Source organism: Solea senegalensis, linkage group LG5 (assembly GCF_019176455.1).
Source record: "Solea senegalensis isolate Sse05_10M linkage group LG5, IFAPA_SoseM_1, whole genome shotgun sequence".
Classification (NCBI taxonomy): Eukaryota; Metazoa; Chordata; class Actinopteri; order Pleuronectiformes; family Soleidae; genus Solea; species Solea senegalensis.
This window is the reverse complement of record NC_058025.1, coordinates 10,963,504-10,981,587: the sequence shown is the minus strand read 5'-3', so window position 1 is coordinate 10,981,587 and position 18,084 is coordinate 10,963,504. Positions and strand designations below refer to the sequence as shown.

The window sequence follows — 18,084 nt, the reverse complement described above, 5'->3', positions numbered from 1 at the left end:
TGTATTCAAAATAAATTTATTTCATTGCATATATTTTAGCTATGTCACATCTTGAATTATGTGCAAATCATTGATCAAAAGCCTGAAAGCTTGTCCAGAAGATGTAAAAGCTGATTAAGAAAGAAATTTTAAATAAAAAATGTAATAAAAATAATACTCGGCTCTTTCAGTAAATAACCACCAGTTAGAGAGCCACGTCTAGTTTGCTTCATAAAATAGTTTGAGAATGATTTGATCTGCATCTCTCATGAATTAAAGTAAAAACACATTTTATCTTATGTGCCAGCTACGATTGTGGATGCAAATACGTCCTGCTTTCTTGTACTTGGTTTGTGGAGCACTGTGAAACGTTTATTATTATTATTATTGTTGTTGTTCAGAAGAGAGTCTTCGTCAGGTCTCGCGGATGACAAATTGTCCGCACACCATTTCTTCTGTTGCTCATCCATTTCAATACATTTCACAGACTTTGCTCCAAGTCAGTCTACATGTGGTGCACGTTACGTAGGAAATGCTGTGGGGTGTTGGTGTCGGGATGATGCCGCAGCTTGTAATTCAGCAGGCAGCAGCAGAAGTAAGCTAGTTACTTTAGAGTTTAACTCCAGAACATCTCAGCAACCATGAAATACCATCCAAAAGACCTGACAGGGATTCTGCCACAGTGTCCTGCACCTAAATATGGATGAGAAACACAAGCATGGGTTAAAAAATCTGCAGTGCACATGCTGGAACTGAATGACTTTTTTAATGCATCACATCACTGATAACCATGGCGGTTCATAAATGGACATGCATGTGTCAAACACTTACCATCCAAGGGTTAGCCAGTTGCGGTAAGCCAAGTATTTTTGCCATGTCAACACTGGGGATTCGATTCCTGGCTCCGTTTCTGTGTGCACCATTTTGCAGGCTGGTGGTGCTAATTGCTTCTTCTCTGGAGACACAGGAGAGCACCAGCAGAGGCCTAGATTTAGAATCCCTGGCGGAGCTCAGTACAGCCTGGATCTGAGCCACCTCTGTCATCCCTCCACCTACTTAATACATGAATGTTCATTTGAATGACCTGTGATTCTCATCATTAGATGGAGCAAAGCAGACGCTGCCAAGACAGATGTATTTTCCTCACTTTTTCCAGGCTCGGCATTGGCTACATAGATGAACCCGTCCACCACCTGGCACACTTGCTGGACCTGAGGGGCAGGGCTGCAGATGGGGTAACCCGAATCATCTTCTCCTTCGAAGGTAAAAAGTTTATTACTGACGCTCTGCTGATGCAGTCTGGCTCTTTCCCTATCTGCCCTGCAGACAAACAAGGTTTGATGACTATAAAATGATAATCGAACAAAAGATAATAATCGTAAAAGACACTAAAACACATGTGGTAACATAAAATGCTTACCTATTGGTTGAATACAGAGTCAGGATATTAAATCTGTGTTGGTTGTTGAACATATAACTGATCCCTGACCCGATACCTATGATCAAAATATTGATGGAAGTTAAATTACATTCTTGGGAAGATTACAGGCCATTTGTGCCACCTTCTGGTCGGAAAATTAACCTACAACATGCATGATAATCAGTGATTTGTAATTCTTTAGTAAAGCGGTTTGGAGACCGTCTCACCATTTATCTGTCTGTGCGGTGTCCCCGACACCGGAAGCACGTCTGGGGCGTACATGAGCCTTGTGACTATAGAGACATCTAGTTGCTCCATACCAGGTCCAAACATGGCATAACGCGGTTCAGATGAGCGAACCAGAGACTGAAAAAATGAGGTCACGACCTCATACGCTGCCCCTGAAGGAAGCCACTGTTGTCTATAGGATGGGCATCCTTTCAGGTATCTGTTGAGACAACGAAAAAACTGCAGTGAAATCAAACTTTTCAATCCAACAGTTACTAGTTGACACAGGAACAGACAAAAGTACCCACTCTGACATGTAGTCACATTTCAACTCTGTCCTTTTCTCTTCTGCTTCTTCTGTATCAGACAGACTTTCCTCTTCATTGACCAGCGGCATATTCAACAACTCCAGTCGGGGCATTGTCAAATGGTCGATAGAGGGCCAGTGGGGCATGTCCCTGAGCAGGAAGTATCTCCACAGTACTGGATCTCGAACCATGGCCCTCCAATAGCGACAGGTGGCTCCCAGTCGACAGAGATCCACAGGAGACAGAAAGTTCATAATCAGGAACTGCAGGTCCACCTTTGGGGTATAAAATGTCTATGTTATTACTATGTCAACTACATAATCTGTAAGAGTAAGATATGAGGTTAATATCTAGTTTAACTTTAACAGTTTATTACTACTACTACTACTACTACTAATAATAATAATAATTCTTCTTCTTATTATTATAATAATAAATGATACACATTAAACACTTACCTGACTAAATATTGCATTACATACATTTTGTATCATACATGTTAGCTAAACATGTCTACCGTTTCAAATAATCTTTTCATGGGGTTTTTAGAGCGCTATTAATTTTAACAGGTTTCTGAGACAAACGCGTGTAAATGTACATAAAATGGACGATATTTATTGTGTAATCTTGAAAAATGTGCTCGATGAATCGGTCTACCTCGCTCCATCTCGGTACATAACTCATGTGTGCTGTAATGGTAGCGCCATCTGCTGGTGGTCAATGTTATGAACAGCCACGCTTTGGCAAGTGCAGTGCCGATTAATCAGAGAATACAACTACGCATTATATTGGTATTGTACTATTAGTGAACACTTAAAAAACAAAACTAAAATCCAAGTGTGTTGTGTCACAACGGTCGAATACAAATGTTGTACCTGAAGAAACTTTTAATGTTCTCTGACAGTTTAAAACCCTTTAATTTCACTCAATGTGACATCAGGTTAAATTAGTCGAACATGCGTACCTCTTTCCAGCCTAAACAGTGAGTAGTAAGGGTTAATCTCACCGGTAAAGTGTCCAAAAGTCCTGGCTGTGATTCTTCTGTTTCAGGTGTCATGTCACCGTCACCTACAACTTCATTTCGGTTTGGGAAAAATCTGTCTCTGAATCTCTTTAGGCTGCGGATCACCACGGACTCACTGAGCTGCTGCATTTTCCCTTCTACCACTTCCAATGTGACAATCCAGTCAGTAAAAAAAACAATGTCAGCCAGAGATGACAACAAATCCAGCGTTTTCTGTTTTCTCTCTGTAACACTTCCTTGTTGCTGGCAGTGGCGAAGAATTGTGGGTAATGTAGTGTCATTATTATGTAAACCAGGACTCTTATCTGGTAGCCAAAGGAAAGACGTCATAGACACATAGACGCAAAGAGCTCTGTCATTTCTTTGTGTATTGTAGTTTCACAAAATTAACTGCCGTTTTAAAACAACAGACGTGTTTATTGTCACCAAGGACATTAAAAAACAGAAATTGATTTTCATCCAAACAACACAGTCTCTACTTATAGTTATACTATCAAAGATACTCAAGAGGCAGAAAAATTGAACTTGCAATAGATGGGAATACAAGTGGCTCATTACAAAGCTGGTACATGAACAAATCTGAACATACTTTAAATGGTCATGAATACATTGTCAACACTTTGCCTCTCGTGTGTGTAGTTCATACACACATATTTAAGGTATCTGTAAATTATATTAAAAGCATAACAAAATGGAAACAAAACAAAATAAATAAAAGGTTACTGTGCAATGTCTCTTTTCCAGCTGGATTATCTTAAAACTTGTAACAATATTTTAGAAAAGGAATCAAAAAAAATGTCAATTTCATTAATAACTTTTTTATATTAATATATTTATAATGACATTCTTAGAGCAAAGCAGGTGCCCCAGTCAACAGTCTGTAATCAGGATGATAACTGCTTTTTCAGCAGGACAGGGCAAATAATTACTCAACAGCCTCCTCTGCAGCACCTGCCAGTTTTACACCTCCTCTCCTTTACTTTCTCATTGATGTGCTTTGGCCATGGGCCATTTGGCATTGGATGATGTTGCCAGTAGACACTGATCGAAAGACTAATTTCTTCACATACTCCATGTGCCTTCCCTCAACCTTCCACAACATTACACCCCACCGGATGGGTTCAATTTTTATTTAGGGTTGACACTAATGAACACTGAAATTAGATCTGTGTCTGGGGGCAACTTTAACAGATTCACTGTAAAATACTAAGGATTTCCTTGGCATTTTCTGTGTTCCAACCCTGACCCTGCAGAGGGCCCTCACAGGCAAGCACATATTTGTTGAGAATTTGAGTGCCAATGTCCCGAAACTGAAGGCGATCTTCTTTCCGGTCCATACTGTCAGCGCTGCAGTCCTCGTACTTAACTGCCCAGAAACACATTTCCCCAATGTACATCATTGTCAGCAGGTGTGTGTCTGAGAAGATGCCTGGTTGAAGATAGAGAGTATGATCAATTGGAGATCAACACTTCAGATTTGCTATTCAATTTTAAATACTTAAGATTTTTACCTTCAGATAAGAAGCCTGCTGTAGCAGTGTCATGAAGCACTACCCCATCGTTGAGCTTCACAGAGTTTCTCACCTGCAGCATCCGCATCAAGTAACGCACACCTTCCTGAATACACTGGATTTGAATATAGTTGGAATTAGACGACCATTAGGTCACACACCAAATGCCAATTAAACAAATCTTATTCTTATAACTACAGCTTAATGATTCTAGTTATATCTTTTCACAGTGGGGTACCTTAAGGAATGTGTCCTTGTTTTTCTTGATCCACTGCTTTCGTTGATGAAGGGTGTGACAGTACATGTACAGCAGAGCTCCACGTCTCCAATAGAGGCATTCCAACAGCTCTAAGCCCAACAGGGACTGCACCTATCACAGACCACAGACATGAAGAGTGGTGTCTTCCCTTTTTTTGTCTGACACTATACTGTACAGTAATGCTTTCTGTCATCTTAGAAAGCTCTTTATTGATGACATGGAACAGAACAAGACAAAGTTATATCACCATCACCCAAAATGTTTTTGACATACACACCTCTTGCGCTGGTGCTAGCCTCCCTGTCAAAACCTCTGGCTCGGTCAGGTCTTGCAGCAGTTGCTGAATTTTAAATGGCGAACAGTCCTCAGGAAACTCCTGGTCCACCAGTTTGTTCTCTTCATAAAATGTGATGTCTAGGATCACCTAAAAGATGAAAGAGAAATACAAACCGATACACAACGATGAATACAACTCACTACAAAATGCCAGTCAAATTAACATAGGAAGCGAGACAAATATATATTCCCTGACTGATCATGAACAATTAATTTATTTACTACCAGGGTACACTGTAGGGGGCTGACAGACAGTTATTTCAGTTCTTCTGTGTCTTGTACATGGATGGAACTGACATTTAAGTTTACCTTTACTTTAATATTTTCCCCAAAAAATCTACTACTTAAAATCAGATTCAAGTCAAAAAGTCTAAAATTAACTTCTGTAAAATGTTTGGAATGCTCCAATATTTAACTTATCATCAAGAGAGCCACCTCTTATTCTGCACCTACCTATCCACTATAATAACACTTTACATCGATCCTTGTTTCATGTCTTCATGTCTTGAATTTTTACAGCTACATATCATTTTCCAAATTTTAAATACTAAAAGTTGCACTTGATCATACACTGCAGCATGCAACAGATAATAAAGTTAGATATGATTGATTACCTGCGTATAATCCTGAAGCAGCTTGGAAAGATTGCTACTTTCCCCTCCTTGTCTGAAATGGCTTTTCAACTTGTCTAGTATGGCTGACGCGTTCTGTAAATAGTCATCGTCTATGAAAGAAAAAAACAAACAAAAAAAACACCATACGTAAACAAATTACCAAGACATTAACATAAAGTCCTCAAAGTTGTACAATTTAAGGTAATGATGTAGACTATTGATGTGTTACCAAATACTACAAACGCCTCGTATAGTTGACATACAATAACAAGAATACATTTGGGATTCGACCTGGAAATTGCACAGTTACTAAGACAGCTCTGGTTCACATGGTACTACGTGGAATGTTGTTTTGTGGTCAGCAAAACGTTTGTCAACAACAAAGCATTCTAGCTAACATTAGCGAACTAACGCTAGCAGTTAACTCGTTAACTCGTATATCCAATCACCGACAAGTGAGTATATGTTGCGTACGCACAGGTTTAAGTTAACATTTCCCACCATGTGACTTTACAGCTGGAGTAAGAAGCATTTGTGAACAAGCGACATTTCACCAGACAGCAGCTGTTGTTGTTATGATTGCAGCCTATGGTTGGATAACGTTAGCTAGCCTGCTAGTTGGCTAACATATTATAGGGGAGGGTTAGGTACGCGCGCGAGCCACACATATTAACCACTACACAAAAACAAACACTACCGCTGATGTTTACCTTGCTTCTCAGCTCTGAGACTAGAGCACTTGATGTCCAACTCAAATATCCTTCTCTCCAACTCCAACCCTTGTCGCCTGTAGTCGTCGGCCATGACTAAAAACTATTCGTCACGTGAACGAGGGATTACTCACGTGCTCCCAGATGTCGTTTGTGTTTTATTGCTGCACACACTGAGCTGTCGCTGTCCATCATTACTTATTTCACAAGTAACTTTGGCCAGTAAAACATGGCTAAATGATTCAAATTCAAGCCAATGACATTGTAAACGCGCAGTTGAAGTGAAGGGGTTAATGTTTTATTAGCTTTTAGCCGAGCCTACTATTGCTCCCTGTCTTTCCTGGTGCTAGCCCGGCCCACATCAACAAACCAGCCAATGTCGTCGTGTCGCTGACTGCCCTGTGTGTGTGCAGCACCGTTTGTTGTGTGACTGCGTCGGTATTTCTATCGACTGGAGCTTTCACCCCGCTCATCTGCTCATCATCAACCAGCGTGTGTGTGTGTGTGTGTGTTAGTTCTCAAACATGGCGGCCTTCGGTGCTTTATGCAGAGCGGAACATTTATTCCTCAGAAGTCTTCCACGTTCACGTAGAAGCAAATCAAACTTCGCTCTCCTTCAGTTGACCAAGGTCAGTGTTTAAACGTTATTCTGGAAACGAGGGTCGATTGATTATATTACAAAAACACACAGGGTTACGATTGAAAGGTCGTTGTCTTCTTATTAAGCGTTGACATTCGTTGTTGTTCAACTTTTCAAAGTAAATGCGACCCTAAATTACCTTCATTTATTGTAAACATTCGGATTATATGTGTAATTGTCCTCGATCTTTTGCGTTGGTAATTTGTGCATGGGTTTGACACGCTGTATAGACTTGTGTTGTTGTGGCGGAATTCACTTCTTTATTCCATAACCACCTGCAAACCCGCACAGGCGTTGGAATCAGGTGGCAACACACAGGTGTTTCCTGTTGTAGTAAGAATTTACAAGTAGGGTTGCCAGGTTTGCGTCAGAAAATCTACCCATTGACGAATCAAAACGCGCAATAAAGTCAGCCCAAACAAAGGCACTTTCGTTTTATTGTTGTTCCATATTAAAACAAACACTTATTTTTAAATTCTGTGGAATATTGTCATGAATATTGTTATTGTAATATAATGATGCTATATTATTATATCATTGGGGGATATGAGCTTGCATTGAGTTTACTCAATAGAGCTAACCCAGCTCCTGATATAAATATAAAAGGCTCATTCTGGGATAATGAAAAACACTTCAGACAAGTGATTTTGCACTTATAAGAACTGGACCCTTTAAAATATTAAAAGTTTAACAGCTGATCACCCAAATCAGCCCTATTTAAACATGGCCACCCTGGCCTCTGAAGATCTGCATGCTGACGAATGAACAAACAAATAAACAATGTTATGTTGACAGTATTGGAACACATGTATCAGATGTAGATTGGTTAAACTCAGGTCAAGAGATCATGTGTTATAACTTTCCATTTGACATCACACAGCACCCAATGTTGTCAAAACAAACCTCAGGCATTTCAAGATATTACTGAGTTTATATAACTGGTCTCATTGTGACTTTGCTCATATGGAACAAATATAGAAGTCTGTTTAAATGTATGTTCTTTAGGGGATGAGTGGAAAATTACTTAGTAGCACTAACAGTAACATTGTAGCTGCTGTACTCTTTAGATGAGTAAATTGTTTTGTTTGTTTACAGATGCTAAAAAATATCAAGTCATCATTACTGAGTATATTTTTTCTTGAAAATGTCAGTTGCAAAAGATGCAAAATTATAGTTATTGGAATTATATAAAATTTAAATAACTATTATATCCAATTACTATTGGTACCACGGTCACAATGTCTGTCAAAAATAATGGCAATATGTTCTAACATCTGCTCTCAGTGTCACAGATTTGAAATCACATTCTAAAAAAAGTAATAACAAAAGTACTGAGTGTAATTATCAAAGTTGGAGTAAAACACAACAGAATGTCAAAATTTGGTATAATTTCTATTGTTTTCTGTTGACAGAGAAGAGTTTAGATTTGATCCCTCAGTTAACTTCTTTGGTCTGGCTTCGGATCACGCCAAAGCTCCTCTCTTTGTTGTAGGATTTGCGGTGCAGTTTTGCTTATCTTTCCATTCTTCATCTGAATAAACTAGATCATCTGTTTAATCTACTCATTCTAGCAGCCCTCAGGCATCTTTTCCAGGACTTCCATTTTCAGTATTCATTGAAAAACGCTTTACGTTTTAATGAAACTAAATTAACAATTGTTTTCCAAAGTTTGACATGCCTTTTATTGTGAACTCTGCAGACTTGTGGTTGCAACTTTTCTACCTCCAACCAGAGAAGTTCACAGTTCTACTCCGATCCCACAGAGGCGGTAAAAGACATACCTAATGGATCTACCATCCTGGTGGGAGGTAAGACACACTGGTTAGATACACACCTCATTAGTGCTGTTCTTAACCAAAAGCAATTCTTTTAAACTCATTATAACTAGCTGTCCAGCAATGTTTGTGACCATTGTTTAGTAAAGAAAGCCTGGACTCCGGCAGACATGCTGGTTGATTATGATCCACACACAGTCATGCACTCAAATTCCACAGCTAGTATTTTTAGTCAAGTTCATTGTGACATTGCAAAGCGTTTTTTCCACTGTGTCACACTTCTGCCTGCAGGGAAGAGCAGATATGCAGAAATTGGCTCCACTCATTACATTATTAGAAATGTCAACACGATATATACACAGGATTTGAATTACTAAGGTTTACTCTGTTATTGAACTTTGGGTTTTCCTGTGTCATTTGTAAAGGTCGGCAAGATTTTTTTTTCTACATTTTTGTAATATCTTTTGAGATCCTGACTTAACTGTACAGGTCACACTAACTTTTATAATATCATAACTGGCACTGATTCTCTTTGGTAGGGTCCCTGATTATTATGCTACTTGCACCTGTTTTTCCAGGTTTATTATTGTGCAGCCCTGGCGGTAAACTTAGAATATATTATATTCTAAGTTTACTGCCATTGCGATGTCAACATGTGTGATATACATATCTGTTTGAGCTGCGATAAATGTTTGCATCCACCAGTCTCAGTGTTTCCTCTAATAATCATTTGCAGCGACACTGCAGTTTGTAGCACATTTCTCTCTCTTTTATCACACTACCTGTGCGCGAGCACAAGACACACAAACACACTGAGTGGAGTGGAAGTTACTGAATTAAATAGTGAGTAAATGCCCCTCAAAACTCAAGATGGACTAAACCTAACGTAAAAACCCAAGCTTAAATATTAGCCTGTTTAAAAGCAATGTTGCTGCAGCAGAGGCTGCATCGCTGAAACACCGCTGTTGTGAAAACATCCTGGTGTGCAAATGCAGCTTTGACCTGTCTGAGCTGTCGGAGAGGAAATCCTCTTCCTGATTCCACAGCACAGATGTAGGTAGGGTTTAAAATAAAAAAAAAGGAGAAGGACATCTGCATAATATGTTATGATTGTGGTACAAAGGATCATTAACAGAGAGTGTTATTTCTGAATAAAAATAAAGAACATTATTACATTACATTACATTACATTGATTATATAGAACATTAAAGTTTTGTGTGTGCTAATTCAGTTCCTCTAAGTTTTAATTTAATCTAGTTTATTGTTGGGAGTCTGAGTCTGACCAAGTCTTGAAAGAGTAATTTCCAAATTCTGAGCCTGTTGCTTTGAAGCTTTGTGATTTGGTGTTTTGTATTGTCTGTCTGTCACCGTGTCTCATCTCCTGGGCTGCACATGCAACACAAGTAAACAACAATGTTCAGTTCATTTTGTTTACTTTTAACTGAATCTTCAAATGCCTGAAGTAGCTTTGTACACAGACGAAACTGCATTGAGTTTACACAAAAAACATCTTTTTACTTCACAGGGGCAACAAGGCACAGCCTCCCAAATGGCTTGCTTTTGTTCACTTTGCATCACTTTTTCTCTGTGTTCTTACCCAGGCTTTGGATTATGTGGTATCCCAGAGAATCTTATCAACAGTTTACTGAAGATTGGTGTGAAGGGTCTCACTGCAGTCAGCAACAATGCAGGGTAAGACTGTGTCTGTGTATGTTTGTGCTCGTTATGGAGTAATAACTTAGTATGTCTATTTCTGTATCACACCATATGTCATTTTTTACAGTAGAGGATGAATGCTCCATTTATTTCCATAGACCTTTTTTGGAGACTTTTATGATCAAATTTGGATAAAACTTACATTTTCATTATTTGTTAAAATGAAATTAATATATACCCTACCTAACTAGTTATACATACAGTTTCAACTGACCCTAACATCAGCATTTTTGGGGTCAGTTGGTGGTGAGCTATTCTTGAATTAAAGTCTCACTTAAATATCAAGGTCTTGCAAAGTGCTTATAAAAACAACATCATGATGGAGTGTGTCTCTTCATCTCTTCACAGACCTACTTGTTGACCTTGTTGTGCATCTTCAAACTGGCACTGTTGGCCTGTGAAATTGTCCAGATACTGGTTTTAGATAAGTTATTTGGCACAAATAAAAGATGTACATAGTGCCCAGGTGCTTAAATGTGGAGAAATACCTGCATGTTTACCCTTTGGCGCATTGCGTTCAGCTGATTTTGACCTCCATGCCCTTGATTATGCGTTCAGTCTTTTTATTACATACTTAACAAAGAGTTGGCCATATGGACACCATTTCCAAGTGATGTAGTTTCTCAAACTAAATGATATGTGTGACTTCTGAAGACTGAAGCACTTAACCGTATACTGGGTTGCACAGAGGTGCGGTGGTTAGAGCGGTCACTGCACAGCTCGAAGGCCTGTCAGTGTGGAGTTTCCATGTCCACCCTTCGCCTGTATTGATTTTCCGCACCTACTCCAGCTTCCTGCCAACAGCTTAAGACCTAGTGCTCAGGTTAATCAGTGCCTGTAAGTTCTAAATTGTGAATGGTGGTTTGTCATTATGTGTAACTGTATGACAGACAGGTTGGCAACAGCCCTGGATCTGCCCTGCCTCTTACCTGATGTCAGCAAGGATTGGCTCTAGCTACACTCCAGACAGACACAGACACATGTATCGACCGTACACTGACCACTTGAGCCTTTAATTTTTTCCCAAGACAGTTTCAATGTATTGTTGACATCTCCTTTGCATACTTGGAAAAGCTTCAGTGATCATGTTTTCTTTGATAATTAAAGCCCACTTCACTTGTTTACACGGCAAGACTGAAACTTGAGCCGCTAACTAAAACCTTACCTCACTGACTAAAAAAAAAACTTGATGCTGCTCTGGAAACTCTACAAGTATCTTTTTACGTCGACGCCAGTACTAAGGATCAACTAATACACCACGGAAATTAAAAAGTGACTTTCACTTTGTGTAGGCACTCATACACTGCTCTGTCACAGCATTGAAACAGTTACCCATTTTATTGTTGTGGCAGACCATCATCATCGGTGTATATTACACGGAGTAAAGTTAAGACTCGTCTTTGAAAGTTACACATTTCTCTGTGTCAGGGGTTGTTTTAGTCCCAATACGCAATTCATTTGACTTTTCTTGCAGACTTTGATTTTTGGTTTTCATTGATTTGTGACACATGTACGTGGACATGTGTGGACATTGCCCCCCTGAATGTTTTCCCTCTGTAGACAGACGTTGTGAGGCAAGACTGTAACCATTCAAAAACAGTGTTCCGTATTGTCACCTCTGTATAGTTTTAAAGCATTTTCCAACACAGCAAAATTGTTCGGAAGAGTTGAATTATTGTTTTTTAGACAACGCAATGGTAGGTTTAGTGCATCCATCTACCCCCGCTCAATGTTGAAGTTTGTCAGACACATTACCTTTGTTTACACATCAAACAGTGTAAGAAATATGTTAAAATACCGTGCTCTTAAATTTTTCGTTATCTGTAATATTTTGCAGAATGCCTGAAGCAGTTTTGTAGTTAAGGTTTGAAAAACTGGTTTAATATGCGTGTGATACTCTTGCCATTCAAATATGAATGGCAATATAATGGCATAAAAGATATAAAAGGTCTGTTGTCACCTCTGTAACTTCTTGATTTGCAAATCTGTCCACTTGATTTTATTTTAAAAGTTGACTTTAGCTATCAATCATTTACCATTCACACTATTTGTATATTGTAATCACAAAATGTCTACATTATATTAAACTTGCCAAAAACCTTAAAAAGTCAAGAAACTAATGTTTCTGTTTGTTTTTAGGTAATCTTGACACACCTGGCCTAGATACAGTATTGTGTCACCTGACCTGGGATTACAGCAATGGTTGTTGAATGTCATCATTTTAGGACACAAACAGCTTTCCTCTGATTATTAAAAGTAGAGAGGGAGCAGCAGTAGAGTTTGGATGTTTTGGACACATGCTTTTACATAAACGCACAACATGCATCATTATTATTATTATTATTATTATTATTGTTGTTCTTTTTAATTTTAGCGCTTGTAAAAAATAAAACGCATGTTGAAAATTGACTGGAGTTGATTGCGGTGTGACACGATAGATAAACCCACTTGAGATATCGTGATATCTAGTTTCACTTGATAATAAACTGTACAAAGCAGCTATGTCTTTTTTTCATGAGGTTTTAGGAAGACTGTGCTTTCATAGATTAATGGTAATTTCAACAAGCTACCATTATTCAGGATAAAAATTAATTTTTATTCGGCCCAGCTGCCACCTCGGATTGTAGAAGTTCATGGTCAAAGACCAGGGCAGAAAAAGGGAAGAAAACTGTCTTTTTAAGTAATAAAACATACAGAATGAAGCCTTGCTCTTGTCTTGGTGTGTGGCCTGCCTAAAAGTCACTAGTAATGTGTGTATATTTCCATTAGAGTGGATAACTTTGGCCTGGGCCTGCTGCTCCAGACCAAGCAGATAAAGAGGATGATCTCCTCCTATGTTGGAGAGAATGCAGAGTTCGAGCGACAGTACCTGGCAGGGGAGTTGGAAGTGGAGCTGACGCCACAGGTTTGTCAGAACACCCATTGATTTATATGAATTTCCACATAGATAACGAAGTAATACCTGCACATATTCACCAGTCGTGACGTTTCTTTTTTCGCTTTATTGTTAATACTTGCCTGTTAATCAGCCTTCCTCTTCTCCAAAGGGCACTCTTGCAGAGAGGATCAGGGCTGGGGGTGCAGGAATTCCAGCCTTCTTCACCGCTACTGGCTATGGCACACTTATTCAAGAGGGCGGGTCTCCCATCAAGTACAACAAAGATGGCAAGATTGCAATCGCCAGTGAGAAGAGAGAGGTGAGTGTGCGGTCTTCCCTCACTGTGGAAAGTTCCGTTAACGTGAGTTGACTGTAGATATATTCACAGACTCGTGTGACCAACTTACCCACCAGTATTTCCTTTCAGAGCGCCGTTGTCTGTCCTACAGAAGCGAAAGTCAACTCTTTTTAAAAGTGTAAGATAATGGCTGTGTCACAGCACATTTCCGTAGGACTGACCATTGTAAAGACTTCATGACTGTGATGTTAACACACAGAGAGAGAGCACAGCACAAACGTGGAGAAAGACTACATTTTAAATGAATGTTCTCAAAAGTTAAAATGTCCAGGTCTCCCGGGCAAAATTTGATTTCGTTTTAGCCGCCGGTGAGCAGAGTGTAGGGAAGTGAGAACTATATAGATTGTTGTCCCATGGGAGCCCATCATCTCTTGCACTCTGTTGGCTTCCTCTTCAGATCATGTATAGCCAGAAGGGCAGAGTAATATGAGCCATTTGGCAAATCTTCATCCTGAAATGATGAAGCCAGACCAAGAGACTCGAAAGGAAGCAATTATGCAACCCCATTTCCTCATCCGTGCAAGGGCCCAAGATATGGCAGGGTGTACTGGTGAATATATGGCCAAAGACCTACAGCCATTTTCACTTTGGAGGCTAGTAAACATGCTAGAGCCAAAATATTTGGGCACAGCTAACAGCTCTCTTCAAAGAGACAACAGTTTATGTTACACAGAGCAGAACCTCAAGCAATCCGGATGCATCTCACTGGCAACGAATGGGTGGATTTCACAAGTCACTTTGGCCTATATCACTATCCAAATATCACAACACATATTGCACCATGGTTTGAAAAAACACAGATCAACTGTTTCTGACATTTTATGTAATAAACGGTTCAATTCATTGAGAAAACAGTCGAGAGATTAATCGAGTAATAAAGCCCTGATCCCCAAGACAATCCTAGTCGGTTCCATGTACTATCAGAAACGATGCTTTGCACAGGAGCATAGAAAGCTTACGTTTTCCCAGTAAATGTTGAATTTGCTGTTGATTTTCTTGTGTTCAGTTATGGCTTTAAGTCTGAATTGTGCATGTATACATAACATGTGTAAACATGACTGACTTACACCTTGAACTGTGTTGTTATGGATCACAGGTGCGGGAATTCAATGGCAGACACTACATTATGGAAAAGGCCATCACGAGTGACTTTGCACTGATCAAGGCATGGAAGGCCGACAAGGCTGGAAACATAGTGTTCAGGTGACTCTTGAATTCATTGTTTTTGACTGTGGTTTATCTGATTCCCTCTGGGTTTTAGACCTGTTCTTTTGAACTCGTTTTTGTATTTACACAACGTTCTTCACATGCTTCAGTTACTGTAGGGGGAATGGTGGAAATTTGATGTAGTAAAGTCTTTCTCCACAAGAGAGCATTGTCCTGTAGTAAATTACACAGCGTATACTGGCTGTGAGAAAATGGGCATCAGGATGAATGTTTGGATGCCTCCTTACCCTGCATTTGCTCTAATATTGTGTCTTTCTTGCTCTTTTCTGTCAGAAAAACAGCCAGGAACTTCAATCAGCCCATGTGCAAGGCGGCCAAAATCACCATAGTAGAGGTATGTGGTTTCCAACAACAATCAAATCCTTTAAAGTATGACTGGAAAATAGATTTATCTGTGGAATCACCCTTTAAAAACCTTAGGCTTCAGCTGCCCTTAAATGGTTTTCATTCAATATGTAGACTTTCATGTTCAAGGATTTTTGGCTATTCGGCTGCCCAAATAGCTGGGAAAGACCCTTGAGGCAAAAATATAAATATAAAACTCTAACTTCAAACAAATGACCTTTGGAGAAAGCATGAACATTTTTTCATATTTAAACTACATCTAAATTGTCATTTTATATCAGCACCTCCCAAAATTAAACTGGGATCAAAATGTCCTCGCAAACTAAAATTGCCCCACATACAAATAACCTTAAGCATGAAAAATAAAAACCGTTTTAAAACCATAAAAAATAGTTTGAAGACAGTAGACGGCCGCTTGAGTTCCCCATTCATACGTTATATAACCAGTAGAGCCAGCCGACACGGTGATCTTTTCAAATAGATGCTATCTAATCACACTCAAAGGATGCTGTCAGGAAAAATAGGTTAGTCCCAGTCAAGGTCAGTGGCAGAAATGTGAGACCTCTAATGGGTGAAAGGGCAGGTGTTGTATGGTTGTGTGCTGAAAAGATAAGATGTGGCTTTGAATAGATTAATATTCCTTTGAATATGTCTCTTAGACCTGAGGTGTTGTTAATTATAGATCTGTATCATCTGTATAGCTGAAAACAGGATGACTGTGTTCTGCCTGCTCTGTGTCGTACCTAGCCTTATTCTATCGGTTTGGTAACCCAACTGTCTAGCATTAAACAATATAGAAATGTGATAACTCCTATCCTCTTCTCTCGAAACACAGAAACGTCATCATCATTCACACCTCCCATATAGAAACACAGTTTGATTCATGGAGCTGGGGAGGGCACTGGCTGAAAATAAATCCCTATGTAAAGTGTCTCATAAAACTGAATTTCATTAAAAAAAACATGTTTTCAATTATGTCACAGACCTGAGATTTAGTTTCCTGGTGATTAGAAATATCTGGGACAAAATGTCCACTTATCAAGAATGACAGAACCACTAAATTCAACTATTTGGCGTCATGCCTAATACTCTGCACAACCAACAAGGTGCTCTGCGTTATGAGATGCGAGCCTGTTTGATTGGATTATAAAGTGAACTGTGTGTGTGTGTGTCAACATTTCGGCACGAGTGGTCATCTGCTCAAGGTGTTCTCATGCCAGATGAGACAATGAAGCAATTTCTTTTACAGAGCTGTGTGACTCGTGCTTCATTTGGATTCACAAAAGCTTTTCTTTCCATTGTGCATTTCCTTTTTATGATCTTTCCACTTCTGTCAGTGGAGGTTGGTGGGAAATAACGGAAGAAAGTGAGCTCTCATGATTTGACGGGTTGAAAATATGGATCCTTTGGACGGATATCCCAAGCTGTCTTCTGAGCACTTACTACTGCTGCAAACTTCATGATTCAAACCACGACAATGTATTTTTTTTTTATGACACACCAGACAGGTGTGTAGCCTCAGTACATTTTCTTTCAAAGAAAATGTATCTCAATCAATTAAACTCACCCAAAAACTCATTCACAACCTGACACAAATTATTTAATTCTGAGAGAGCAAAGCTTTGCTTTTGCACTTGAACTGTAATGAATCCAATTTTAAATTAAGTTGTCTGGTGTTTTGCTGCTAGCTTTAAAAAACTGTATCAAAGAACTGTCACTCTCAGCCTAGCCTATGTAGATGCCTCTGCTTTATTTCATTTCAAGTTCTTAGAACAAATGGTGCTTTCAAACACTTGTCATCCGCATTTCAACTGGATTGTTTAATGCAGCGGGGCAGATTAGATTGTGCCGCAGTCTGATATCATCACTCGGGATTTTTAAAAGTGGAACTGGAACTAAAAGCATTTATTATTATTTCTTTGGGAGAATACAAGAGAGCTCTCTTCCTCCTCCATATTCTTCCAAATTGATGTTCTTGTATGAAATAACACATAAATGTGGCTGCTAATGTAAATATTATACTAAAATAGTGTTTTTAAATGTGTATTAGGGCGAATATTCAGTAGGCGTGTGTTAATTGCAAGTCTCTCCAGTCCCGCCATAGCTGTCTATTGATTCCTTTACAACAGTGCAGGTAAGATATGAAAGTCATTATCTATGACTAAGCCTACCTTACTGGTGACAATAAAGTGATAGGTCTGTATTGCTACACCCATTAAAAACCTTTTATCCTTAATACAAAGGCAATAACTGTCCATGAAAATAAACGTGTCTTTGGGATTCAGCACATGCTCCGTCATAAATCTGAGGATGACTTGTCAATATTGACCCTGTTATCTCGGGTGCAGGTTAAGGCTGTAAAAGGAAAACGGCAGATGGGGTCGTGTGTTTTTGAAGCCATTCATTTAACTCGCAGCACCTCATCATGGCAGCCCAGACCTGTGCGCTGCATCATGCACAGTAAAGCACAGTGGCCTTTGCACTCCTAGGGCACGGTGGCTGTTTTGGGGCTAAGTTCTAAAATCTAAGTCCTAAAACAAAGTGCAAAAAAAAGTCAAGGAACTGAGGCAGGAGAATGGCAGTACTAGTGGAATGTAAAAAAAAAGAAAAGAAAAAGAAAAGGTGTTTCTATCATTTGGCTGCAATTTACCACATGATAGGCCAGAACAACTAGCTTAATCAGCCCTCATTAGATTCAAGTCCTGGTTTTTAAAAAGGCTCATCAGTTGTGAGAGTTGATGATGTTTCCATCTGT

General features: G+C 39.2%; 3 protein-coding genes across 4 annotated transcripts in view; 1 reads left to right on the top strand and 2 right to left on the bottom strand.

Moving 5' to 3' along the window:
• Positions 1-3,291, bottom strand: fbxo4 (F-box protein 4). Of its 2 annotated transcripts, none has more exons than XM_044026981.1 (7): positions 2,942-3,291; positions 1,936-2,210; positions 1,627-1,847; positions 1,400-1,475; positions 1,127-1,299; positions 811-1,034; positions 1-672 (listed from the first exon to the last, which is right to left on the bottom strand). In XM_044026981.1, the coding sequence occupies exons 1-7, from the start codon at positions 3,287-3,289 to the stop codon at positions 589-591; spliced, it is 1,401 nt and encodes a 466-aa protein (XP_043882916.1). In that variant the 5' UTR covers positions 3,290-3,291; the 3' UTR covers positions 1-588. The 2 variants fall into 2 exon arrangements, with proteins under 2 accessions (XP_043882916.1, XP_043882917.1); XM_044026982.1 differs by having other exon boundaries at positions 811-1,031.
• Positions 3,292-3,355: 64 nt separating this feature from the next.
• On the bottom strand, positions 3,356-6,674 carry lg5h5orf51 (linkage group 5 C5orf51 homolog). Its single transcript, XM_044026984.1, has 6 exons — positions 6,390-6,674; positions 5,680-5,789; positions 5,007-5,153; positions 4,709-4,840; positions 4,471-4,585; positions 3,356-4,388 (listed from the first exon to the last, which is right to left on the bottom strand). The coding sequence occupies exons 1-6, from the start codon at positions 6,481-6,483 to the stop codon at positions 4,153-4,155; spliced, it is 834 nt and encodes a 277-aa protein (XP_043882919.1). The 5' UTR covers positions 6,484-6,674; the 3' UTR covers positions 3,356-4,152.
• Positions 6,675-6,835: 161 nt separating this feature from the next.
• Positions 6,836-18,084, top strand: part of oxct1a (3-oxoacid CoA transferase 1a) — a 40,877-nt gene continuing 29,628 nt past the window's right edge. Inside the window, exons 1-7 of the mRNA XM_044026980.1 lie at positions 6,836-7,018; positions 8,729-8,837; positions 10,407-10,497; positions 13,291-13,426; positions 13,569-13,718; positions 14,854-14,960; positions 15,258-15,318. Of these exons, the coding sequence (XP_043882915.1) occupies positions 6,914-7,018; positions 8,729-8,837; positions 10,407-10,497; positions 13,291-13,426; positions 13,569-13,718; positions 14,854-14,960; positions 15,258-15,318 (759 nt within the window). The 5' untranslated portion in view covers positions 6,836-6,913. The remainder of the gene's footprint in view (positions 7,019-8,728; positions 8,838-10,406; positions 10,498-13,290; positions 13,427-13,568; positions 13,719-14,853; positions 14,961-15,257; positions 15,319-18,084) is intronic.